The sequence below is a fragment of the Mus caroli genome, unplaced genomic scaffold (genome assembly GCF_978045245.1).
Source record: "Mus caroli unplaced genomic scaffold, Mus_caroli_1 scaffold_12, whole genome shotgun sequence".
Classification (NCBI taxonomy): Eukaryota; Metazoa; Chordata; class Mammalia; order Rodentia; family Muridae; genus Mus; species Mus caroli.
This window is the reverse complement of record NW_028227267.1, coordinates 20,160,191-20,186,926: the sequence shown is the minus strand read 5'-3', so window position 1 is coordinate 20,186,926 and position 26,736 is coordinate 20,160,191. Positions and strand designations below refer to the sequence as shown.

General features: G+C 44.9%; 1 protein-coding gene across 9 annotated transcripts in view; it reads right to left on the bottom strand.

Annotated features, from left to right (window-relative positions):
* Positions 1-26,736, bottom strand: part of Arhgef3 (Rho guanine nucleotide exchange factor 3) — a 289,379-nt gene that overhangs the window by 66,676 nt on the left and 195,967 nt on the right. The window contains exon 1 of one of the 9 annotated variants that reach the window (XM_021181456.3): positions 8,548-8,659. The exons of 7 other annotated variants lie outside the window; for them this stretch is intronic. In XM_021181456.3, the coding sequence (XP_021037115.1) occupies positions 8,548-8,577 (30 nt within the window). In that variant the 5' untranslated portion in view covers positions 8,578-8,659. Of the gene's footprint in view, positions 1-1,466; positions 1,711-8,547; positions 8,660-26,736 lie in introns of those variants that run through there. One more of the 9 variants, XM_021181455.3, reaches the window with a different exon arrangement.

The following is a 26,736-nucleotide window of genomic DNA, read 5'->3' as shown; positions in this document are numbered from 1 at the left end:
AACTCAAGACAAAAAGATGAAAAAAAAATCCTGGTCAGAATTCCCAGCGATTTTCACTCTTATCTTCTCTGGCCCACTTTAATGTATTAACCAAACCAGGTATGCTTTATCTCCTCCCAGGAGTTGGAGAAGCCACCAGTCCCATTGCTACTGAAAACTCATATCCATTCTAGGCTCTATCAACCTGAACTCCATGACAGTACCAAACAGATGAGAGCCCACTACACTTCCACAGCTGCTGAGACTACAAATTCTACAAATATTCAACTAGCTACGGAAAGGCCAGAGGCTTATCTTGTGCTCAGCAAACAAAAAGGAGGATATAACCAGAGTCTGGTGGAGTCCTGTTGAAGGGAGGCAATCTTGTTGGAGGAAATGGATCTCTGATGCTACCAACCCCCCCCCCCCCGCCCCCAACACACCTATACAGAATTCAGAGCGTCAAGGGCACACACTGAGCAGACCTACATGTGTTGTGTAGGTGGAATCAATGGTGCTGTGACAAGGCGGGACACACACCTGCCTCCAGCGTCACTGCCCACCCTGAGTCTCTCAGAGTGAGGCAGAGTAAAGTGGAAAACGAACACACACACACACACTCTCACACACACAGACGACATGATGAGCTGGTCCTATGGACTCCACCACAGCAAAACTGGAGTCTGATAAGACAACTAACTGTCTTCTCTAAAACCTTGAAAAAGAATGAGAATCGTCTTCTCCCTCAACTGAACCTAACCAACTTCTAAGAGCAGTCAGCAATTTGCCAGAGACAGGACACATGGGGGTGGGAGAGGAAAGCCTAAGAAAGCAAAACTGAGAGGACTCCCTCCATTACCCAAGGGCACTGCCCCTCTCCCCGTGCCCAAGTTCCCAGAATGGGAACTGTTTCTAGCCTTAAAAGTCAGCTTCCCATTCACCAACGTTTAGCTCGTTTTCAGCAGTCATGAAGGAGAGCCTCAATTACTCCTTTAGCTCAGACCCAAAATGAACGACACCCTTCCCCCAACCTCCTTTATTGGTTACTTGTGACAAGTAAAAGTGCCCCGTCCAGCCCTTGCTCTCAAACAGCTACAAAACCAAGTGTGTCTGGTGAAATGTCTGAACTGGTCCCCAAGAACTTAGCTCTCTTAACCCCCGCCGGGGACGGGGAGACATTGCTTTACGAGGCTCTCTCTCGACACCCGGGCCTTTCTAACAGGGCAGCGGGTAGGTAGGTGCCTTTGCAGGCTCTAGACAGAGACTGGGGTTCAGTCTGCCAGTCACTCGGGAAGGAGAGAAGCAGCGTCAAAGATCTGCGGTTCCCGAGCGATAGAGGACCCACAGAGGCGGCAGTGAGAGGGAACACTTGAAGGGGCGATCTGGAGAAGCGCAGCACGTGGGGGAGATGGAGAGAAAGCGAGCGGTACACAGGGTGAGGTGGCAGAGAAGCCAGGAGGTGCAGGTGTGTGGAGGGCGCGTCCTACCTCGTCCTTGGCCACCCCGCTGCCCAGGGGCGCCTCCAAGCTGCAGTTTGCCCTCTTGACAGTGAGGTAGAAGGGGTAATCCTTGGCCACCATGGCGGCTGCCGGGCCTGCCCTTTGAGATGTCACCGCTGATTTCAGGCGACAACAAAAATCCCTGGTAAAAGAGGGCCCGAGCTCCACGATGCAGGCGACAGCGAAGCGAACACCTACAGCGGCTTCTAGCTGGGTGGACCTGACGCCTAGGCTCCACCGGGAAGGGCGGGGCCGCTTTAAGCCATGCCCACTGAGGGAGGGCGGGTAGGCGGGACTAGAGAGGCCCACCCCGCCCTCCTAGGAGCGCCAGGTGCGAACTTACAGGCACCTCCTGAGGCTGGGGCGGTTCTGCCGACTTTGGGGACCTCAGGGAACGCTTGCGTGGAGCCGCCAGATCCCAGACCGCTCCACTCGTAGAAAAACAGCTTGTAGCAAGAAAGCCAGGACCCTAGGCAAACGCTAATAGAGCAGAGAGGAAGTCCCAAGCCAGGCTCTCACTTTCCGGGGGGGGGGGGGGGGGGGGGGGTTAGGGGAGGAGGGCATGTGCAGGGTTTCTCTACATATCCCTGGCTGTCCTGGATACATTTTACTAAAAATAAGCTTTAGTAGGTAAAAAGCAGTCCAAACAGTAAAATGCACCCATTTTAAGTGCAGTTCAAAAAGCACCGTGAAATCAAGCTCCAAAGCTGAGAGACAAATACTTTCCATCACGGAGTATGGAGGGGACAGAGTCCCCTCCCCTCTAACCACCCCCTCTTCTCCCCCACCACACAGGCCCCTACACCTATGGCCTACACCCACGCTGGACTGATTCAGTCTGTTTCCAGCCAAGAGCGAAGACCACGCTTTTGGGGATCTTTCCTGGGGAAACACTGACGTTGTAAATGCCCAAAAAGTAATTACAAGGTCGTTGCTGCAGCCCAGACCAACCTGGAAAAAAAAAAAAAAAAAAAAAAAAAAAAAAACGAAACAAAGCAAAACAAACAAACAAAACCCTAAAAACAATGGTAACAGTCTTTAGTAAGAGTATTTAAGTAAGCTTTTCTAATTATAGAACACCACCCCATAGCGATCAGAGAGGAGAAGGGTCTATGGGTGTGGAACTGAAAGAGTTCCTTTATGTTGGCCTCAGCAGGGCTTTGGAAGAATAGTTATCAAGTGTGAGGCTGTGAGTTCAATTCCTAGTATCCAAAATGTAACAATTCGGAACACAGCAGTAGACCAGTTTGTGTTCAAAGCACAGCTACAAAAGTTTTTCTTTCTTTTCTTTCCTTTTGTTCTTTCTTTCTTTCTTTCTTCTTCTTCTTCTTCTTCTTCTTTTTTTTTTTTTTTTTTTTTTTTTTTTGATATTCTCTATAAAGATATACTTGGAGGTCAACAACATTGAATGTCTAGAAGAATCTGAGACAAGCTTACACTCTCCCTGGTGGCAGAGGAGAAACATCTGGGGTAGAAAAGGTTAGTAATAGTGGACAAAGAGGCTTTACAGTTACAGTAATAATTTTCAACATCTTAAAAGAAAAATATTTTCACATCACCCTGGGAAAAAAGATTCTTTTTTTTTTTTTTTTTAAGTTACCATTTCCTCCAAATAACATTTCGTGTAAACTTTGCTATAGTATCTTTCTCTCCTCCTGTGAAAGGTCTGCATAAGGAGGGTGTTGTTACAGAGAGTACTGAGTCTTGGTTTTGCTTCTGGAGTGTGAGGGAGGCAGTGTGATGAAGAAATATAGACCCTGCTTCCAGATGAGGTCAGGACCCAGCAGTTCCTACTTTTCCTGGCAGGAAACTGCTTAACCTGCGGATCTTCCACCTCAGGTACCAAATCCACACTCTGGCACTAAACCCACTCATTATCTTGCCTGACTAGATAGCAGACAGACAGACAGACTGCCTCTGGAGGCAAGAAGGAGCGTATGTGTAAATAGGGCTCTGAAATGAGTGGGTTCCTACTGAGACTGGAGAAAGCGCCTGTGATTTTCTTCCCAAGTATACAACCTAAAGCAACAGGAAGAAAGCTGCAGCAAGAGGCATGGAATGGGAAGGGGCATGTGAGAACTGATTTCATATGCAAGCTTGGCCAAAGATAGTGTTAAGCAGAGAAGACCCCATTTCCAAGGCTGCCCAATGAAGCCAGGCCCAGAGGTAGTGACATGTCCCAGAGCCAAGGCCTCCACAGCCTTTCTTCCTTTACCCTGCCCTGCTCTTCCAAGCTCACCCACAGTCTCCACCACAAGACCCTGGGCATCAACAGTGCATTTGGGAATGAGCTTTGATCCCCAGTGAAGTTCACTGGACCTTGTTCTCCAGTTGGAAAATACACTTACAGCCCTCGATGGGGTGTTACCTGCAATCGATCCCCACAGCTCTGGTATTGGGGTGCTTCAGTGTTCTTAGGACTGACCAGGCAGTGTGACACATCATAAACACACGGTAATAATAAATAAGCTCTTAGAAATGGAGAGAAAAGAGGACTGCAGAGATGGCTCACCAGTTAAAAGCACTTGCTTCTCTTTAAGAGGATCCAAGTTCAATTCCCAGCAACCACTTCAGGTAGCTTGAAACCACCTATAAGTCCAGCTCCTAAGGATCTCATAGCCTCTTCTGACCTCCACTGACACACACATACATGGGAACACACACACAGTGAATGCTAAATGAGGAAGGGGAATGGAAGCTCACGTTTAATTACTGTACAGCAAACAAAAATCATATATTAACAAGAAGCCTACCATATACAGCTCATTTTCTCTTAAGACTTATTTTGCCTTTCTTAAAAAATACTAGGAACCATAGAATCAGTGAATAACATACATGCAGCAAACTTTTTACTGTTCCTCTGGGGAAATAGAGGAGGAGGGAGGGAGAAAGAGAGACTTGCAAATAGCCACAACTACTTAAATAGTGCCACAAAATGACCTCAGTATCCTTGGGTCTGACTTTCCCAAGTTCTCATAGACTGGATGTCTGACCACCCAAAACAGGGTTCTTGTTTTTAAATTCTTAAAGATACACACATACATATGAAGTGTGTGTGTGTGTGTGTGTGTGGGTGGGTGGGTGGGTGGGTGGGTGTGGGTGTGTGTGTGTTACAATAAAGCCCATACACTAGGCCAGGAATTTGAAATATGATGTACAAGTTTTGTATGTGGTCTATGGAATATTCCAATGATTTTTTGTTTTTGTTTTGTTTTTTTTTTTTTTTGGTTTTTCGAGACAGGGTTTCTCTGTGTAGCCCTGGCTGTCCTGGCACTCACTTTGTAGACCAGGCTGGCCTCGAACTCAGAAATCCGCCTGCCTCTGCCTCCCAAGTGCTGGGATTAAAGGCGTGCGCCACCACGCCCGGCTCCAATGATTTTTAAAAGTATTTTTTAACCCTGTGCAGTTTCTGCCTTGTTTCCAGGTTCAGGCCTTCCCCTCTGCTTTGTTATTTGCTGATTTGGGATTTGGGAAATCTGCCTGGGACTCTAAGTCGGAGTGTAAGTAACCAAAGACTGTTAGCAACAGGCTGCCCTATGAGAGGGAGGGCTCTCAAGCACAGAGCCAGGCTAGTGTCTGATTTTGAGGGAGGTTGGACCAGCTTAGTAATTCCGCTGAGCAGAGCAGCAGCCATGCCCTCTCCCCTGACTGTGTGTGTGTGTATATGTGTGTGTGTGTGTGTGCGTTTACAGCTTAGGAACAACACTGCCTAATAGCAGCTTCCCTAAAAGTAACAATACAAAACACCTTTCAGAGCTCTCCTTCAGCAGCACAACCAGTTATAATCCTATAAAATGCTTCACAGCCAGGCAGGGTTCCTCTCGAGCCAGGAGCCTGGAGACTGGAATAAAGAAGCCTGTTCTGCATTTCCAGGAGCCATGCCAAACACAAAGCTGTGGTCTCGCTTGTGCTGTGCAGGTCATTTGTGCTGCTGAGGGGTTGGGCTCTGCAGCCAGGCACACTACTGGTGGTTAGCTCTTTTTAGCCTAGCAGATGTGGCTAGGAGCCCTTCTACCAACTACTCAGAATATACTCACCCAGGGGCTAAAACCTCAGAGGCTAAAGCGGCCGTGACCATCTCCACCAACAGGACCACGACCCATCCTATCAGCACGACCCTGAGTATCAGCGTTCGATTGCTTTTTTCCTTAAAGCTTCACTCACTGATTGATAAGAGTGATTCGTTCATCCATCAACTATGCACTGAGTTCTTCCGCAGTTAGAAAATACATTTCCAGTTGGAAAATACACTTTCAGCCCTTGCTGGGGTGTTACCTGCAATCGATTCCCACAGCCCTGGTATACGTCTCTTCTAGTCCCATCCCCATTCTTAAGCTTTCCTGCTGGGCAGGTATTAACTCTAAATGTGGTCCAGTTTCAGACATGGCCTTTCAGATGAAACCTCTGTAGCTAGTTATGCATCGCAGAAGCTGATCTGCTGAGGCTCAGCCTCCCACCGTGCCAACCGCTGTATCTTCCCTGGCTTCTTGGAGAGATGTCTTCTACTGGCTAACCAGACAGGGTCATGCAGGCACATGTTGGGCACTCACATGTTCTGACATCTCTCCCCTCCCCTTTCCTTTGGCCGATGGCCCCAGTTAATGATCAAGCTCCCTCTCCTTTCTTTACCTTCAGTTTTGATGGGAGAAAGGAGGAGGAAAAAGCAGGAAACTCTGGGGAATCAGTGCTGTGATCTACAGCCACACCAACAGCCATGGCATACACAGGCGCATCTAAAGTCACATGCGTTGTTACTTCCTCCTGCCTGGAGATGAGCCTCCTGGCTCCAGGACAGATGGTAAAAATCCAGCTTTGGATACTGGACAGCTGAATGGCTTAATTCTTGCATTGTCTAAAATGTTTTGTTTTTCAGGAACAAGTCTGAAAAACCAGTTAATTGATTTAAAACAACAATAGCAATAAACAAAACCCCAATCCCTTTACCTGACTGCACTAATCAGGTTATCAGCTATCTGACAAAATGAAAAAGAGCCATAATTTTTAAAGTACCTATAAAATTTGATTGTGTTGCTATGCCACAACAGGTACATTTCTTGTCCTCTGCCTTATTAGAGGAATGGCTTACAGTTAGAGGTGATTCCATGTCTCCTGACTACATCTGGCATGTCTACATGCTTTTGTTTTTGTTTCAATACAGAGTCTCACTCAGGAGCCCAGGCTGACCTAGAACTCAGTATATAGCCCAGGCTATAACCCCTAACAGTAATCCTTCTACCTCAGCCTCCAAAGTGCTGGAATTATAAGCATATGCCACTATACTCAGCTAAATGCATTTAAAAATTTAAAAATGTACAAGATGTCAGAGTTCATTGGCATCTAGTGGGTAGGGATTGGGATGCTAGTAACGATAGTACCTGTGGCAGCCTCCCCCAACAAAGAACAGATGCATCCAAAGTGCCAACAGAGCCACCCGTAAAATGCATTGCATTAAGAGAGCAGAGTGACATGTGGCTCTCAGCCAAGAGGAGCTGTTGGTCTTGACCTCGAGGGTCTTTTTGATCTTGACCACTGGTTAGTATCTTAGGCAGGGCAGACAAAAAGCTGAGTACAAAGAAGCCCAGACTACTGCCTCGCCTCAAACTTGTCTTGATGTCCACGCCTGACCCACAGCCAAATGACAGATTCCACATGACACAAAAATGTCAAGAAAAGGGAATACAAGAGAAAGGAGAGACAGATAATTTTCTTTAAATGATTCATATGAACACACACACAAATATGGCAAGTATCACCATGTTTTGGTTCAGAATCAGTATCTACATTTTTTTAAGGAATGAAAGTAGATGAGAGTCTATTTGGGAAGAGGGACCAGTGGGAGGATAAAGAGACAGACTGTCAGTAAAATGTGTGAATATGTACAGTGTATACATGTATGCAGATGTCATGGTGAAATCCACTGTTTTGTGCAGTTATTGTCTGCAAAAAAATTACTATTTCATATATACAAATCCACTTCAAAAGTCCAGTGAAAATTAGTTTCAAGAACATACAACTAAGCAGAGGCAGAGAAGTGGGGATGTAATTTCCCAAATCCAGGTCTTTCCCAGATCTTTTGTTACCGTTATTCGGCGGGGGTTTGAGGGAGAACCATAAGCTCGGTGATTAAAGTTCTCAAGGGTAGTTCCACGGATTACTACTGGCTGCAGTGGTGTGATCAAAAACCAGTTTCACTCATAGTTTTGCATTAATATTGATGATCTTTACCCATCTGAATGGATGGCTATCAACAGGTTTATTTTACTCAAATGTGCCAGTCCTCAGCACATTTTCTATGTACCACCAGCAAGTGTTTACATCTTACAAACAGTTTGCATCTGCTTGGGAGTATTTCATACACGGGGGCAAAAATTCAAAATGCTTGTTTCATTCCAAAACTCTTTTTTCTCTTCAGCCTACAGGTAAAACACACACATATGTGAGCCTTGTACACTAGCCATATAGAGAGAGTGAAATGAGAGCCCAAAACATTAAAATCCAGCCTTCAATGGTGGAGTTGATTTTTCTTCTACTACAAATGCAATAATCAACCTGTCACACCCATCACCCTTCAGATGCCGCAGACTATGACTCTGCTACTATTTTATGTGCTCTTAAGGAAGAAAAATATCTTACAGAAGTACATAATGTGATTCCTTGTAAGACACACTGCGGTTCCAGAGAAGCATGAGGGCTGCTGGGGCCGGGGTTGGGGCCAGGGCCAGGGCTGGGGCTGGGGAGGTGGCTGAGTAGTTAAAATGCCTGCCATATAAGCACGAGGACTGGATCCTTAGCATCCACATAAAAGCCTAAGTGAGCATGGCAGCCATCTGTAATCCCAGTGCTTAGGCACAGGCAAAGGATCCCAGGACAAGCTGGCAAGCAAAATGAGAGAACCTGCTTCGGGAAATAAAGTGAAGAATGATCAAGGTTAGACAGCTGACACCAACCTCTGGCCTCCCCATGCACATGTATGTGGCTACACATGAGTACACACACACCAGACAGACATACACATTGAAAAGAAAGTGAATATAATGATATGTGAATAATGATTAATAAAAGTACTCACATCATTGGGCCTGCATTGGGCATTTGACATCTGAGCAGTCAGGAAAACGTTTTCTTACGTTGCTTGAAGTAGAATTAAATAAGAAGCTTACTCATCTCATGACCTGGGCCCCATTTTTGGGTTCAGTGAACTGGGATTTTTGGCAGAGGGGCCCAGATATTTGTACTTTTGGTCAACACGGTCAAAGGCTATATTTGACTGATACTATTATGAATTAGAACAGAGGCTTCCCACCAGCCCCTCTCCCTTACCATCAGCAATGGTACAACCTTCCCACCAGCCCCTCTCCCTTACCATCAGCAATGGTACAACCACAGACCTTTGGTCACAAGTATCTGAGGATGCGTGGCCCAATATTATAGCATCAAAATCCAGGATGGGGAAAAAATCTATTAATTGGTTCATGCAAATCATCATTCACTGGGGATGTAGAGTATGCCAGGCAACACGCTATCTACATATGGGTGCATAAGGGAAGCAACGGAAAATGTTCAAATTCACACTTCAGCTCAGCTCCCAGCAAAGCCACCCACTAGGAGACATGTTCCAGCACACGGCATTGGATTTACAATCTGGTATCCAGGGCTCCAAATAAAAACACACTTATCTTTGTAGCCCAGAGGCACAACTACATTTAAGGTTTTTAAAAAATTAGCTGTAGAGAATGAAAGGAAGGCTGTTGGCTTGAAATGTTTACCTGCAAAAAGACCCGGGGCTCGGGTGTGTGTCGGGTGTTCGGTAGAAGACCTTAATTATAGAACTAGTCTAACCAGAAGGGGCAGGTTCAGGGTCTCCTGGCAAGTGTGTGCTCATCTGCTGGGAGCAGATGTTGGATGGTGTGCTTCGGAGCATCAGAGCTGCAGAGGACATAGGTTGAAGTGTCCTAGGTGCTTTGGGCATGGTAAGAGCTTTGGAGAGGGTACAGGGGGGGTAGGTTAACTGAGCACTTTGGCTAAGTGGGAGCCACGCCAAGGAAGCGTCTGGGTTTTATTCTTTTATTGTATCTTATTGTATTACATTATATTAATTATATTATATTGTATCATAAAGCCTGGACCACCTTAAAATTCCTTATGTATTCAAAGACGACCTTGAACTCTTGCTCCTCCTGCTTGTGCCTCCTAAATTCTGGGATAATAAGCATACCCCACAACATCCAGTTTATGCTGTGCTGCAGAAAGAACCCACAGCTTCCTGCATGTTAGGCAAGCAATCTGACAGCTGAGCCACATCCCCAGCCAGAGAGTTCCTGATTTATTTGATTTTTTTTTTTTCCCCAGCTGACATCCAGGCCCAACCTCAGCAAACACGGTTCTCACGTGTCCACAGTCCTGACCAAACTAAAAGTCTTGGCAGCAAAAGGCTGAGCAGGAAAGCAGCAGCCATGACTTTGTGCTCACCGGTGATGACATTACCATCTGCTTCTTCCACTTTGGTGGGTTTGCCCGGTAACTCTCACCCAAGGCTCTCTGTGACCCCCACAGGCTAGGATGACCCTCACTTTGTCTCTCCGTCCCACTGAGTACCTTGCTTACCCCAATATTCCCCTGTCAACAGACCCTCTATCTCCATGGCTTGACCCCAGTCAGGCCCAGGGTGGGGCTGGAGAAGGGGTCATGGATTTTCCCACATGGCTACTCATGTCAGTTCTAGTTCTTTCTACCATACTGGCACATATCTAACAATGAAATTAAAATAGGGCTGATCAGAGATATCATGAAAGAGGTAAATCTAGAGGTTCCCTTCCCCAAAATAGTTTCTTTTAAAAAAATATTATTTTTAGTTATGTATATCTATGTGCTGTGGGTAAATGAGGCAGCCAGAGGCACTGTGAACCCCCTGAAGCAGGTGCTGAAAGAACAGTCCAAATTCTTAACTGTGGAGCCATCTCACTAGCCTCTAATTTCTTCTTAAAATAGTATTTTTTTATGGCTAGGCACGGTGACATGTGCTTTTAAAACCAGCACTCAGGAGTCAGCGGCTGGTGGAGCTCAATGAGTTTAAGGCTAGCCTGGTCTAGATAGTGAGTCCTAGGCTAGCCAGAGGTATGAAGTGAGACACTATCTTAAATTAAAAATATATATATATATTCTTCGAGAACTTCATACATACATATATATAATATATATAATTGTGTATAATATATATAATTATGTATATTATATACATATAATTTGATCATATTCATCCCTTCCCCTACCCTAACTCCTTCTAGATTTCCTCTACCCTCATGCCCCTCCCCCACGTCATGACTTTTTTACTAGTATTTCTTATTTATTGAGAATGCAATACATGTAAGTAATAATTTTGATGATCTCCCACTCTTCTCTAACTCCTTCTAGATCCTACCCCATGTTCTTCTCCCAACTTCATGTGCTCTCATTCTTTTTCAAATATGTTAGTGTGCAGTCAGGGTTGCCCATGTACACATGGGCCTGGGACATCCACCTAAGAATAGCCCAGCTACCAGGGATCACATCCCTAATGAAGACAGACTCCCCCTCTCCTAGCAGCCACCACTGTCAATAGCTCCTCCGTTAGGTGTGGAAGGTCATGTACTGCCCCCACTCACCAGAGCAGAGGGTTGCAGACCAGGAAGTCATCAGATGGGCCATCAGAACTTTTTAAAAATAGATACTGACCCTTAGCTTCTCGATGGTCCAAAATTCATGGAAGCAACCTTGAAACTTAGATTATATTGAATCTTTGCTCTCTTGAGATAGGACCTGAAAGGCTGAGGAGAAGGATTTTTTTGTGATGTTTAAGATAGCACATAGCTCTAATCTGAAGTGTCCAAGATGAGGAGAATGTGCAGACTCTTTTATTTTATTTTATTTTATTTTATTTTATTTTATTTTATTTTATTTTATTGAGACATTGTCTTATTTATGCTGCCCAGCCTGCTCTTGAGTTTCTAAGTTCAAACAGTCTTCCTGCCTCAGCCTTCTGAGAATCTGAGACTATAGATAAATCAGATATTGATATATATACCTATCCCTAGACTCAACTTTTTCATCCCAGGAAGCCAACGGAAGGGGATCAACACTTCCCTGTTAGCCGCTTGGGATGGTGAACCTTCACTGGCAGCTTGACTAGATTAGAATCATCTGGAAGACTACTGGTAAGAGCAGGCTTTGATTGTGTTTGTGACTGCGTTTCCAAAGAAGACCCATCCTTGGAATGTAGCATCTCAGGTCAGCATCCTCCTTTCTCTGCTTCCCAGATGTGAACTGTGCGATTCCCCTGTCTTCTTGGTGCAGACGAACAGAACCCTTTCCTCTTTTGAAGCAGTCCTGTCAGGTATTTGGTCACAGCCACACAAACTCCATGAGCACTCTGTTCCACCCGAGGAGGGCCATGATCTCCCTCTTAGACTTTCATGAGAGGTGCCTGAGAGCTTCTGGCACAGACACTGCCAAAGTCATCCGTCAGTGAGTGGGAGAGAGGAAGGAAAAGAGGTAAGAGAATTGAGATGGTAGAGCCAACATCATGTGGCCTCCTTTCTGAACTTTAATAACCCCGAGCTGCCTGCAGGCTCAGAAAACCCAAATGCAATAGTAGGTACAGGGATTTCTCTGGTGCCAGGAAAATGCAGTAAGACACGACTTTTACAATGTAGGCTATGAATTAATGCCCTGCAGCAACCAAACAGGCTTTTAACATCTCCAAAGTTGGCAGCCAGATGCCCAAACGCTGGCTTAGTGCCTTCCAACAATGCACAACAGATAGGACCATGCACTTGAGGATGAAATCATCTTCCAGGAGAAAGAACAGCAGAGGAGCCAGGTTTTTGTGGTTAGTAGGAAGAGGGCAATTCCATCTGTATTTTCATTGCCACAACAGGCCTCGCTTTAATGGACACTAGAGGTTTTCCACATGTTCGGCACATTTTCTAGGATGTTTTAAAAGGGGATCACGTTTGTTCGGCCACCTCAGTGACTGAAAGAACTAACCTCCCCTTGCTGGGGAGAGATTTGTCTTGTGGGGTTATCAAAAAGATCAGAAACTACAGCTTCGCGTTTGGTTTCTGCTCTAAGGAAGCAGTTTGGAGTGTCTTGTTATGCTTTACCCTTAAAAGTTTCAAAGGAAATGCCTGTCATCAAAATTCAAAAATAAATGTAAAAAAATGATGCTGGCAGACAAAAAAAAGAAAGAAAGAAAGAAAAAAACCCAAAGGGATCAGCATTCTACATCAGTTTCCTGATCATAAAACTTTATAAAAACAACCCACCCATTAGGGAAAAAAAGCGCACAACAATAGCTCATATTCTTTCCTAAATGCCTGCCTCATGCCAGCCCGAAAGGAGGTGCCATCACGTTTCCTGAATCATGAGGTCCAAACACCACATCCCTTTCCTCCCTCTCTCATCTCCACCCATTTGGCATCGTTCCTGAACTTCGCCTCTTCTCCATGAGTGGAAAGGAGCTAACTTGCTCCTTCTACCCGGCCCGAGGACGTCAGGCATCCATACCAGCCAGCAACAGGAGCAACTGAGGTTTCCTTCCTTAACTCCAGCCTTACATCCTGAAGGAATATTTAACAGAGAAGGTTAAATTACAAAGTCACAAAGTAAGAACATGGAGTCTGCTCCAGAGTCTGCAGGAGGATTATAAAGAGGTTTGCTTGGTGACGGTACATTGTGAAGACTAAAGTGCTTTCCTTCTACCTTGGCTCCATAGCAACATTTGCTCCCACCTGAACCCCACCCCCTCCCTCTTTGCAGTGCTGAGGATAAAATCCAGAGCTAGGTGAGTGCTTTAATACAGAGATACTTGCCAAGGCCTATATCAAAACTTTCTTTGTAGAATTTTCAACACACGTCCCTTCAGTTCCTAGTACAAGCAAAAGAAGCATACAAGCCCACAGATGAGAAGCCTGGGCTCAAACACTGAGTCTTTAACTTGACGTCTATAGGACTTTGGACAGTTTAATCCAGAATGTCAAACTAGAGTCTGATCGTCTGTAAAATTGGAATAAGCCTTTATTTTATCTTTTTTTGTGTGAGTATGTGTGTGTGTGTGTGTGTGTGTATGCGCACGTGCATGTGCAAACTCATGCATGCATGTGTGCGCACATAACACTAGTGTATGTAAAGGAACTAATACGAGTCAGTTCTTTCCTTCTACCATCTTAGTGCTGAGGATAAAATCAGACCACCTGGCTTGGTAGCAGGTGCCTTTACCCACTGAACCTTCTTGCTGGCCCCAGTTTCAAGGTTTTAATAAGATAAAAACAAAACAAAACAAAAACACATGAATGACTTGATGAGATGCTACATATATATCCATATCCTAGACACACAGTCAGAATGGTCAACAATACATCCCACTCCATTTTCTCAATGAATTAGAAGGGGAAGGATAGGCTTAGGCATGTGTCCATCCTTCCTTCTTTTGAAGGGATTCATTCTTTAGCTTCATAATCTCAAATGCCTACTTGAACATTGGACAATGGAGACAGCAGCATAGTAAATGGGACTGACACAAACTGGAAGACAAAGAGCCTATGCCAGCCAATCATCATTGCCATCTGACTAGATTAAGAATTACCAGTCAGGCGTGGTGGCACACGCCTTTAATCCCAGCACTCGGGAGGCAGAGGCAGGCAGATTTTTGAGTTCGAGGCCAGCCTGGTCTACAAAATGAGTTCCAGGACAGCCAGGACTATACAGAGAAACCCTGTCTCAAAAAATAAAACAAACAAACCAAAAAAAAAAAAAAAAAAAAAAGAATTACCTAAGAGTTGGATGAAGTTACTTCCAGAGAGGATTAGCTGAAGGGAGGCATCCTATGAAGAAAGAAGGTAGCATCATCTGCCATCTGATGGGCTAGGGGCCCAGGCAGAATCAAAGGAGAGAGAGGAGAAAGTTGGAGGGGTGTGGGAACTCCCAGTTCCCCTGTTCCCACTATGGGGAACCACCATACCCTCCCCACCAAAATGGACTGAACCCTCTGAAACCAGGAGCTGAAATAAAGCCTCCCTGCCTGTTGCTCTCTTGACTCTCTTGGTTATAGCCGTGAAAAGCTAACTAACATACAGAGCTAAGTCCTGGCTCTACTATTCAATTTGCTAGGTGACCTTGGGTAAGTCACCCCCCCCCCAAGGTGTAGCTTCTTGAATGTTATGGTAAAGAGATTTAGAGAGAAATGTTTACAATTGTGTAAATAAAACCACCAAGGTGAAAGTATATATGGGGAATTATCTCTACTCCACTTTTACTTCAGGAAGTCTTCAGGTAACAATGTCACTGTCAACCACTGATGGCAGTACCTTTGCCTAGAAGCAGCACATTTGACATAGGCAGTCCATCGTTTGGCTTAGTTCAATATAGCAATATTTCATAAGAGTTCATCAGAAAATGAAGTGCAGCATTCTTGTAGTCGGGAAATGTATATACAGATTGTCCTAGTTTGCTGTCTGTTGGAGTGATGAATACCATGACCAAAAGCAATTTATGGAGGAAAGGGCTTATTTCATATAGCTTACAGTCCATCATGAAGAGAAGCCAGGGCAGAAACCTGGAGGCAGGAACAGAAGCAGAGGCCATGGGAGAACACTGTTTGCTGGCTTGCTCAGCCTGCTTTCTCACACAGTCTACTCAGGGATGGGACTGCCCACAGTGGGCTGGGATCTCCCACATCTCATTAATCAAGAAAATGCCCTACATAATTGCCTACAAGCCAATCTGGTGGGAGGAGACATTTTCTCAACTGAAGTTCGCTTTTCCTAATGACTCTAGCTTGGGTCAAGTTGACACAAAACCAACCAGCACACAGATATCAAGGCCTGTCATAGCACATAGCTACTTAAACAAGAGGTTCAAACAGAGAGAAGATCTGCAGGGAGAAAAATGGAAAACGATGGTGAAAAATGGAGACAGACACTATGAGTGGGGTAAAGCTGGCCTAAAATAGACCACTGTCACTTAAAAATAAGTCCTTGGCTGCACAGTGTCAGCGTTATCTGTGCAACAGCATTGGCTCCCTCCCTGTCTTCTTCCTTCAGGCCTGATTCAGCTGTGACAGCTAGCTCCCTGTTCCTTCAGTGGACCTATTGCCTCACAAGTTTTTCTCCAGTCATAACTTACTTTCTGCTTTTAAGGGCGTGAAGGACCCTGGTTAGCTCTCTGATGCATGGAACACATGTCCTGGCTATGAGGCCAGGTACTACAGGCTCTGGTGTAACCCAGAACTACACTTCCGGCCCAAAACTCCGACACTGGTGTTATATACTTAGGCTTATGTGTGTACAGCTGCGTATACACGTGCGCATGAACACGTGGAGACCAGAGGACACCCTCTGTTTTTTGAAACAGGGTCTGTCACCTGCTTGGAGCCTGCCTATTAGGTTAGGCTAGATGGTTGGAAAGCTTGGGGATCCTCCAATCTCTGCCTCCCATGGCCCTTGGATTAGAAGCACGCACTACTATACCCAGCCTTTTAATACTGGGAACTGAACTCAGGTTGGCATACCTGTGAAGCAAAACCTTTACAAACAGAGCTATCCTCCAATCACACTTCTAAATAGTCTCTATAAACAAATTAAACTAGGATTTCTCAATAAATCCTAACATTTTAACATTTTTCCCCTATAGACTGTAGCTCTCCAGAGGCATGTCATTCTCTCTTGCTCAAGGTTGGCAAAGGAACACAATGGTGGGTGCCAACACCTGACCAGGGAGGGGTCTGTGTCAGGTGCTGGTCTTCCATTTTGTATCTAGTACTTCGCATAGCCCTCATGTCAATTTCAGGAGCATCTAGTGTTGAGAAGGCAGAGACAATTCAAGCAACTTGTGCAAAGTCACATAGTTGGAAAGTGGAAGGGACAGGGTTCAAATTCAAGTACTTTATCCACCAAAGCTAGAAGTTCCAACTATGGAGGGAACATCAATAAGTTGCAGGGCAACTTGATGCTACAAGTAGAGATTCCAAGATCAAAGAGCTGTGCAAAATGATTGAAATGGCATCAGACAAGAGTTGGGATCCCAAGGCTCAAATATTAATTCTATATTCCCATGCTGACTTTGGTTGGTCCCAGTTCTCTGTTCACTAGTTCTCTGGCTGGTCAGTCTCAGGATTAGATGGACATACAAATCCTCATCAGTTGGACAGAAAGGCCAGGGTCAGTCTGTACCACGCCTCATCCTGAGCACACAGATGCCTTCTACAACCCATCACAAAAATATATCCATCCATCAAGCTAGTTAATCAGCCAGTGGGAGCCTCAGTTTCCCCTGCTGTGATTAGAATATAATTACCCTGACTTCAAAGAGTGGAGGTAAAAATTAGAGAGGGACTGGGTTGAGGAGCTGACACACAGGGTTAATTCCATAAACAGCAGTGGGCTTATTCGACTAGCATAGGACAGAAAGGGAACACCCAGAGAAGAGAAAAAAGTTCCATCAGAGCTGGGAACCAAAAGCTATCAGACACTGAAACTGTGACACATAGGCACTGCTAAGAGCATGTCTGACCCAACTCCTAACTCCACAGTTTCATACTGAACTCTTGTTCATAAAGAAGGAGGAATACACCAGGTTTGAGTTAACTGTGTATAGAAGAAAAGTCACCATCGTGATTTACAGCGTTCACATATTCCAGGTAATAATGGTAGATGCCATTTGTTCTATGCCAGACCTAGGATAAGCAAAGCCTACCTTGTTCTTTTGAGATCTAAACTGTCCTATGTAGCTGGTCTCAAACTTGCAAACCTTCTTTCTGCCTCAGCCTCCTTGGTGCTGAAATTACAGATATGCACACCACACCTAATGCTAGCCCTATCTTATAGACAGAAGTACAGAGGCCAGAAAAGTTGAACTCATTCAAAGCCGCAGAACAATTAAGTAGCATACCAGAACTCTGTCTCCAATGCTGATGGTCTTATTCTTGTAGCCAGAAGGCAGGTGTGCCTACTTCTACTACTAGCTTTATAGAAAGGACCACAAAATCCCCATTTACCCCCAGACACTGGCAGCTATGGACAAATCGTTTTAATTTCCTGGGCCCTGTTGTGATCAAACAGAATGTACTGGATTAGAGTTTTTCAATCCAAGTCTTGTGGACCATTAATCACATTTTATATCCAGGAGGTAAGAACAAAAGGAGGAATGAAGATCACGAGGAAGGGGGAGAGAGCTGAACGCATTCATTAGCAAGTAGACACAGTAGGATCTCAGTTCATTCCATCATCCCATTGAGAAGTCTAAAATTCTGTTGGGTTTATATGACAGGGAGATGGAAGGGAGGGGAGAAAGGAAGGAGGGAGAGAGACAGAGAGAGAACTAGTTAAGGGAGTCATGAAGTGGCTTGAGGGGTTTGTTGTGAAGTTGTGTGCAAAGCAGCCAAAGTGGTCATACTTATCTTGGAGCTTATTTGGCATGCTCTGGGGTAGGGAGAAGGGGAAGATAATGGGAAGGAAGCATACTCTTTCCTCTAGGGATGATCAATATCACATACAACAAGCACTCACGAGTTGCTTCGAGAACTGAATTCAAAGGAAAACAGACCTGAGTATAATTGGCAGATGCTGGGCTGCGGCTGAAGCTCTATGGATATGCCAAGAATGTTAGCTATTTCTTTTGTCCTCAGCCACCTACTCTGCCACAAGGCATTTTCTGCCTTCAGACCCATTCTCTTGTCTGTGAACAGCGTCTCTCTTCTAGTGGGATAACCACAGGTAAAGCTCCCCCTCTCCTGTGACCCACACGCTTGGCGTCTGAACAAAGGTGAGCTGTGGCAGCTGAAGAATTCTTGTTTTCATCAGTACCTGAGCCCAGGGTCATGACAAATATTGTTTTATGAGTTTCTAGCTTAGTCCTTAGAGCTCAAAGGATAAAGTGTTTCCACAAGAAAGAAAACAGAGAGATAACACCACGCGTGCGCATACACACACACACACACACACACACACACACACTTCTGAATCTTTGAACATATGAGTATTGCATACAGAAAGCACTCAATGTGTGCCAATAAAGTTGAATTTAAAGACAAGCAAGGAGAGAGGGGTCTGATGAGAGACAGAGGAAGACAAAATCCCTGTCTGTTTAAATCTTTTCTTCTCAGGGAAGAGCAACACCCTCAGCCTTGCCAGCCAGCCTCCACGGGGAAACAGAGGCCACAATGACCAAGAACAATTCTTCCCAAACTTCTATTTTGAAAGCAGGACCTAAGACTAACCCAGGACTTCTGACCCCCAGCTGATGAGTACCATAAACTCAGGCTGCTGAATGAGCCACATGGTCCAGACCACAAAAAACATCACCACCGAAGAGATGTTCAATAATTATCTCTTGAATGTAAGAACAACAGAAGGAGGTCTCAGAAGACACATCCAAGGGGATGTCAACATAACTAGGACTCACTGGCTGATGTTTTAAGAGTTCCTGGGTTAGGAAGGGACACAGCTTAGTTCTAGAACCTAAACTCATCATGTGAAAGGATATTAGAGCCAGAAGGGGGAAAACAAACAAAAACTGTTCATATACCTTTGAACTCAGACCCAGGAAAGCCCATTTGTCAGGCTTCTCTGTGTTTTAAAAGTACACACTGTTCCTAGGCAAATGGATGGACCTGGAGGGCATCATCCTGAGTGAGGTAACCCAATCACAAAAGAACTCACACGATATGTACTCACTCATAAGTGGATATTAGCCCAGAAACTTAGAACACCCAAAATATAAGATACAATATGCGAAACACATGAAATTCAAGAAGAACGAAGACCAAAGTGTGGATACTTTGCCCCTTCTTAGAATTGGGAACAAAACACCCATGGAAGGAGTTACAGAGACAAAGTTTGGAGCTGAGACGAAAGGATGGACCAACTAGAGACTGCCATACCGGGGTATCCATCCCATAATCAGCCTCCAAATGCTGACACCATTGCATACACTAGCAAGATTTTGCTGAAAGGACACTGATATAGCTGTCTCGTGTGAGGCTATGCTGGGGCCTAGCAAACACAGAAGTGGATGCTCACAGTAAGCTATTGGATGGATCACAGGGCCCCCAATGGAGGAGCTAGAGAAAGTACCCAAGGAGCTGGGGGGATCTGCAACACTATAGGTGGAACAACAATATGAACTAACCAGTACCCCCACCCCCAGCTCGTGTCTCTAGCTGCATATGTATCAGAAGATGGCCTAGTTGGCCATCAGTGGAAAGAGAGGCCCATTGGTCGTGCAAACTTTATATGCCTCAGTACAGGGGAACACCAGGGCCAAGAAGTGGGAGTGGGTGGGGGAGGGGTGTGGGGGACTTTTGGGATAGCATTGGAAATGTAAATGAAATTAATACCTAATTAAAAAAAAAGTACACACTGGTCAAATCTCAGACTAAGTTTTTCTTCTAAGAAGTCTCTTCAGATCAGCTGTGCCCAAGGACATGGTGCCCTTGTTTGAATCCTAACAAAGCTCACTGCTACCACTTAACTAATCATATTCTGCCAGGTGGCATCTCTCAAAGTCATTTGTCACCCTGGTTCTGTAGGAGGCCAGAGAGTGATCTATGACAGAGGTGTTTCAGTTTTGAATGAGCAGTTTACTGAGTTCATAGCAAGCAAAAATAGACGATTAAATAGTGAGTATAAGGTAGCAAGGAGCAGCAGCTAGACGCCGGCAAGGTGATGCTCATGCAATCTGGTGCTCAAAGTGTACAACTTTAGAAACAGAGTGGGGACGCCGCCCCTGGGGAAGACAGCTAGCATCCCAGCTAGAGGGTCCTCTCCCTGGATGAGCTTCCAGCTTCCCACCCCCACCGCGGGCCTTTTATATTATGAGATAAGCAATAGTAACCCACACTGGACGTGGTTTGCCTTCTAGCTGTTGTCAAGGACACAACAACTTCATGCTCTTAGCTGCTTGTTCTTTTCCTTTCTCCTTGTTACAATTAGGGGGCCAGCATACTTCAGGAAAGGAGAATTTGTTTTGGTCATGGGGTGGGGGGTTTCCTCCCAAAGTCTACTCTCACCAAGCTTAACCAACACACAATGGTGTGTCACTATAATGATTGTGACGATCCTGCAGCCATGCAACCTTTCAGATCGCTTCTCCACTTGAATCTTTAGAAAGTGTTCTCAGGGAACTAGCCCATGAAAGGGACTTCTGCATCAAGGACTGATTATAGTCAGATCACTTGTAGACCAATACCATTCTTTAACCCTGCATTTAACAGACAATAACCATCCTGCCATTTTCTTACTGCTAGGAACAGCAGTCATGTTGGAATCTAAGACTCCTTGAGGGTCTACTAAGAAGAAGGACCGCCCCTCCAAACACTTCATGCTAAAATGAGGAAGTCACTCCAGAGATACTTACTATTTTAAAAGAAATGGGGCCTGAAGAAAAATGTTCAATCTGCCTATGAGAAAACCCCAAGCCCAACACAGAACCCATTCTATAAGACAATCCAGCTAACCCAGAAAACTTGTGGTGAGCAAGGATGGAAAAGATTTTAAGGATAGCAACATAAAGAAATGGCCGGGCTCTGGTGGGACCCAACCTCTCAGATTCGTTCCTTCATACTGCTTAATACGAAGCCCTACGGCAACTGTGGGGACAGTGAATGAAGTCATATGAAGGAGGACTTTCCTCTTGGTCCGTATGATCAGGCAGGATAGCTTGTGTGAGGATATAAAAGGCCCTCATGAGGTTGGGGTGTATACCATGTAGCCCAGTGAAGGAAGTGGCATGCCACAAGGGTTTACTCTGAAATTTCTCAAAGCAAAGTGTGGGAGGAGGCCCGTGATGATGGCAGCTGGTTGGTGGACGAGTAGGCTGCTAATCACACTATTCTCACTACTATTCTAACGAGAGCAGATCACAGGGTCATATTTAATGCACTAAATTACCCAACTTAGAAAATGACAACTTCTGGCCAGACCTGGTGAGGCTACTGTGAAGGCAGTACACTTACAATCGTGAAAAACAGGCAGTGGAAACTGCTGTGACGTCAAGAGGCATCAATCTACTTCAATTTAAGTACACACATATCTTGACCCTGAGTTACAGTTGTGAATTTATCACAAAAACTAGTCTAAAGGATGAAAAGATTATCAGCACACCATGATCTAAATTCAAAATAACAGACTGGCTTTAAGTACAGGACATACACTATACTTCAAGAACTGTATCAAATGTTTCTATCCATTATTTTCCTCTAAATAACACTTTGAGGAAAGTATTATTGTTCCCAAGGCAGGGATGAAGAAAGCAAGTCTCCAAGATTATATAGCTAGGAAGAGGCAGAACAGGAAATCCAGGTTGGGATGGCTTCAGAGTCCTGTGACAATGGCCCTGAAATCCCACTGGAAGGTGATGGGGCCATTTACTTAAATGACAGGACATCCACTGGGTGAATGCTGTGAGACCATTAACAAGGGCACTTATGACGCCAAGTGATATGGGGAAATGCAAAGGTTTAATATAAACCAAAAAAGGAGAGTGTGCCCAAGGACACACATGAATGTATAAGACTTTACAGGGGATTGCTGCATGTGAGAAGAAACATCGTCCAACTATAGATGTGTGGGTGTGTTGTTTTATAATTCAAAATGCAAAGGGAGCTAGGTGTGGTGGCCCATACTGGTAAGCAGGAGGTTGAATTGAAGCCAGGCTGGAATCCACAGTAAGACACTGAAACAACAACAAAAATACTAACAAGGCAGGAAGGATGGTAACTGGGAGGAAGCAGCCATTTTGGTAGCGATGTCTTCATGAGCCCTGTAAACCACTCATTTCTCCAGTTCCTCACCTTTCTCGCCCTCCTCCTCCTCCATTCCTCCTTTTCCTTCTTCCTCCTCCTCCCTCTCATCTTCTTTGTCTTTGGAATCTGCTAAAACCAAATGAAGAAACATCGCCCTTCTCCTCCCCCAAATATCTTTCCAATGGCCTGTGCTAGGAATCTACCATCTTTGCTCAGGGACTTGGAGTTATCCCATGGTGTAATGTTACAGCATGTGATGGTGTCTCATTCCACGATGGGGAGAAAAAGAGGAGAGCTCCAAGCACCCATGGTGGTTGGCTCTATGACTGAGACTGAGTACTGTGAAGCTTCCTCCTGGGTCACCTGTGGGTGGCATGGTTGTGGTCCAGTCTAGTGTACTCTATTTTTGTCCCAGTTGCTGTTTATTCCAACCTGCTCCACAGCTCTGCTTTCTACTCCCCAGGCCTCTGCCTCTCTGCACCTTCCCTAGAGAGGCGTGCGTACCTGAGGAACTCAAGTGCTCAGGAGATGGGAGGTGATCCTGATTGCAGAGCTGATACAAGCCCACGTTTTCTTCTTTCTGTAAATGAATTCCAGAGATATCCCTTGGAAAAGGAGAAGACAAAGGGAGGGGGAGGAAGAGGAAGAAAAGGAGGGAGAGGAGGAAGAGGGGGAGAAAGAGGAAAAGACTAACAAGATCTGAACCAAACAACAACAACAAAAATACTAACAAAAATACTAACAAAAGAGGAAGAACGGAAACTGAACCAAAGATTACGCAACTGATGGGGGAAAGCAGCCATTTTGGTAGCATTGTCTTCATAGACCCTGTAAACCATTTCTCTAATTCCACACTTTCCTCCACCCACCCCCATCCGCCCTTCTCTTTCCCCCTCCTCCTCCCTCTCATGCTTCTGTGTCTTTGAAATGTGCTGAAACAAAAGGAAGAAATGTTTTTGCCAGAACCAAAGCTAATATAATCAACTTTGGTTTGGCTTGGTTTATTTTGTTTTGTTTGAGCAATATTTTACTAGGTAGCCCTGGCTGACCTGGAACTCACACATCCACCTGCCTCTGCCTCCCAACTGCTGGGGTTTAAGGCATGTGCCACTCTACTTGGCTAGCAATCAACTTTTTTATGACAAAGCTTCAGCACTACCCTCAGGCCATTATCACCTGTAGAAGGCAATTTGTTTTTTAAAGACAGAGTCTCATATAGCCCAGGTCACTCTCAATCTTTGTAGAGGGGAATATGTAGACCAGGAAAAACAGAACTGAGGATTGAGCCCGTTACTTTCCACATGCTAGGCTGGCATGCTACAAACAGAGCTACATCCCAGCCTTCCATTTATGATTCTATGAAGTGTTTGCCATAACCTGTCACAAATATGTTATCTTAACCATGAGGAGAGGAAGGGAGAATATTTGGGAGAAAGCACTTCAGATTCTTTTAGTTAAACAAAATAAAAATAAAGATAGTGGGGAAAGATCAAAAGTGAAAATGGAAAGATCCAGAAAATGGACCAGAAGATAGAAGAGTGAGTTAGTGCTGGCGCCCCAGCCTTGGACTCCTCAGGGAGTCGGAGATTGCTGCAAAAGGGGACTGGTTTTAACAGCTTAGGGACATCAAAGGGGGAGATAAAATGAAAGTTTGTGGAACAGGGAGAGCTTTAAATGATTCAAGTTCAAACAGACAATTTCAGGCACTGGGAAGAGAGGAAATTACAAGGTGTCTGCAAATGGCTGCAGAGAAAGGATGTTTAACCATTAAATGACAATGGCAGTGGAGACAGAAGGTAGGACATGGAAGAGATGGCTCGGTGGTTAAGAGCTCTGGCATTCTTGCAGAAGACCCAGGTTTGATTCCCAGCACTCACATGGTAGCTCACCAACACCCATTACTCCAGCCCTGGAGGGTCTTCTGACCTCCAAAGGCATTGGGTACACATATGATGAATATTATACATACATGTAGACAAAACATGCATGTTCATAAAATAAACCTAAATATAAAAAACGAATATGGTGCTCTTATTATTTTAAAGGGGAGAGGGGCATTGTTATTTCTATAGGAAATAACAGATAGGACTAGAGTAAGGGGAGTGGTCACATCACTAGTATCACATCGCAGTGTGTCTGAACCACTTTCAAGGGACAGCATTGAGCCGAGCACCTAAATAAAAAGTTCTCTCATTCCTTATTTTCATATTTTCCCCTTCCTTTTCTGTATTTATTGATCTATGGGGACAAATACGAACATTCATGCATGCAGGCACACACGTATGTCAGAGAATAATTAAACATAAATGTGTGAATGGGTTTTCTCCTTGTACCGCCTGGGTCCCAGGGATCGAACTTAGGTCCTTGGGGTGGGGGGGCAAGAGGGGTGGGTGGGAACGCCTCTAGCTTATAAGCCATCTCTCCAGCCAAGCTGAGCACATGAAGTAGATCCCATCTTCATTCCCCGTGATGACCACTTTCCTACCTAATGGCTCCCTCTACAATTACTCTACAATTGCTGTGAAGTCAAGAGATGTGCTTAACAGCCTGGCCTTTGAACCAGTGGTACCCAGGTATGTGATACCTCTTCTTGAAGACTATGGACAAGGAATCAAGTTCAGAGCTGATGGCCCATGTGGTTCTACCACTGAGCTAAATCCCCAACCCCGAAGATATATTTGTGTGTGTGTATGTGTGTGTGTGTTTGCATACAGGAGCATGGGTACCACAAGCACAGGTAGGTTGAGGTCAGAAGACAATTTTGGCCATTGGTCCTTATCTTCCCCCTTTTATTGAGACAAGGTAAAGCTTCTAGGGGGTGGCCTCTGTCCACACCCACCTCCCCACAGGTGTGCTGGGATTACAAGCGCATGGTACCACATCTGCCTTTACATGGGTGCTGGGAGATTCTGAACTCAGTCTTTACTCTTACACAGCGAGTTATTTCCTATCTTTCCAAATATTCGCCTGTGGGAAAGAATGAGGAACACGGCCATGGTTGCTTCTTCGTATGGCTGCTTTGGAAACTGCAGAAGAAGACAGGTGCCTGGAAGACACAGGTAGAACATGCCTCCAGGCTATCAATATTTGCATTGACTCCTGGCACAGCTAAGAGAGCAGCCTGACATTTAGCTTACCAGGCCTCCTGTACTACAAGCCGTGCCTCTCACCAACTACAGAAAAGTCATGAGAAGTTATGTGTGTAAAGGGAGGCACAACATGCCACATAAAAAAGACACCAGCTTCAGATCTGCACCTTCTTTAAGACCTTGTTCTTTTCCCAACCTGCTGTTGGTGGTCAAAAAGAAAAGACCGTACCTCTTCATGACTCTTGCTGCCTGAATATGGTATGAGATTCTGATCACAGGACAGGACCTTTTCTGACAAATTCCATAAGAATCTCTGAAAGTCCTCATCAGAAACAGGTGGTGGCATCACATTGCTGGTTAGTTCTGTTGTGCAGTGCTGTGGAGTAGGGAGCTGATGCGAGCTGACAGAAGTCCTGGGCAATCATGGGACAGGCCTGCCTCTGTAAACCTTGCCTTCAACAGGCCCAACAGTCTAGCTGCTCTATTCTTACCTTTCCTCTCTGAGCAACTGAGCAGCTAGAAATGGTTAGGAATGTTGAGCAACTCATGCATTGTGGGACCTTGGCTCCTCCTGATTCCTCTCAAATTCCTAAACCCCTAAACTCTCAGGGGCTGAGGTCCCTTTGCATCCCATTGGAAGGTGCATGTATTTCAGGCCTATGCAATCAGCAGCCACATCCTTCCAGTCATAAGGAGTAATTCTGGAAAGAGTCACAGAAACTAGGCTTGGGATTTTTATTTTTATTTTTATAAGCTGGACAAGAAAATCCTCCAAAGTAAAGAAATCACAGTGCCAGGGACCATCTTCCTACCAGGATGGGGGGAGGTATATATGAGAATGAAACCAACAAAGAAAACAAATGCTGAAAAATAAAGAAAGAGATTCTCAGGAAAAATGAGCAACTGCATCCAGCCATGCCTGAAGCTGATACCCCACATGTTCTCCTATCACATAAGAATAAATTGACTTCTTTGCTTCAAGGAACTTGAGTTGTGATTCTAACACTTGCAACTGGAAGTTTTAGGTTAAAAAACATAAAAAAGAATCACTGCTATGTAATATAATATCTTGCATTATTTAGGGCTTGTATTATACATCTACATCTCGTGTCCCTTTGCAAAATTATAAACAACTCAATATGATTAGACAAGTAAGATAATTTATTGATAAAGTTATACTTTTGCGGGGGGCGGGGGAGAGCAAAATAAACTCAGAAGAGTGAGGAGTTACTTCTTCCTAGGATCAAGGAGAACCAAAAGAGGAAACTCTAGGCCTGCTTTGGTGGCTTTTAGATACTGTGACCATAAAGAGCTTGAAGCTCCCTCTTCAGTTTTGCCAGCTCTGTGGATAGAGAAGCCCCTGTCACAGCCTTGGGCTAAAAGTCTTCTTATAGGA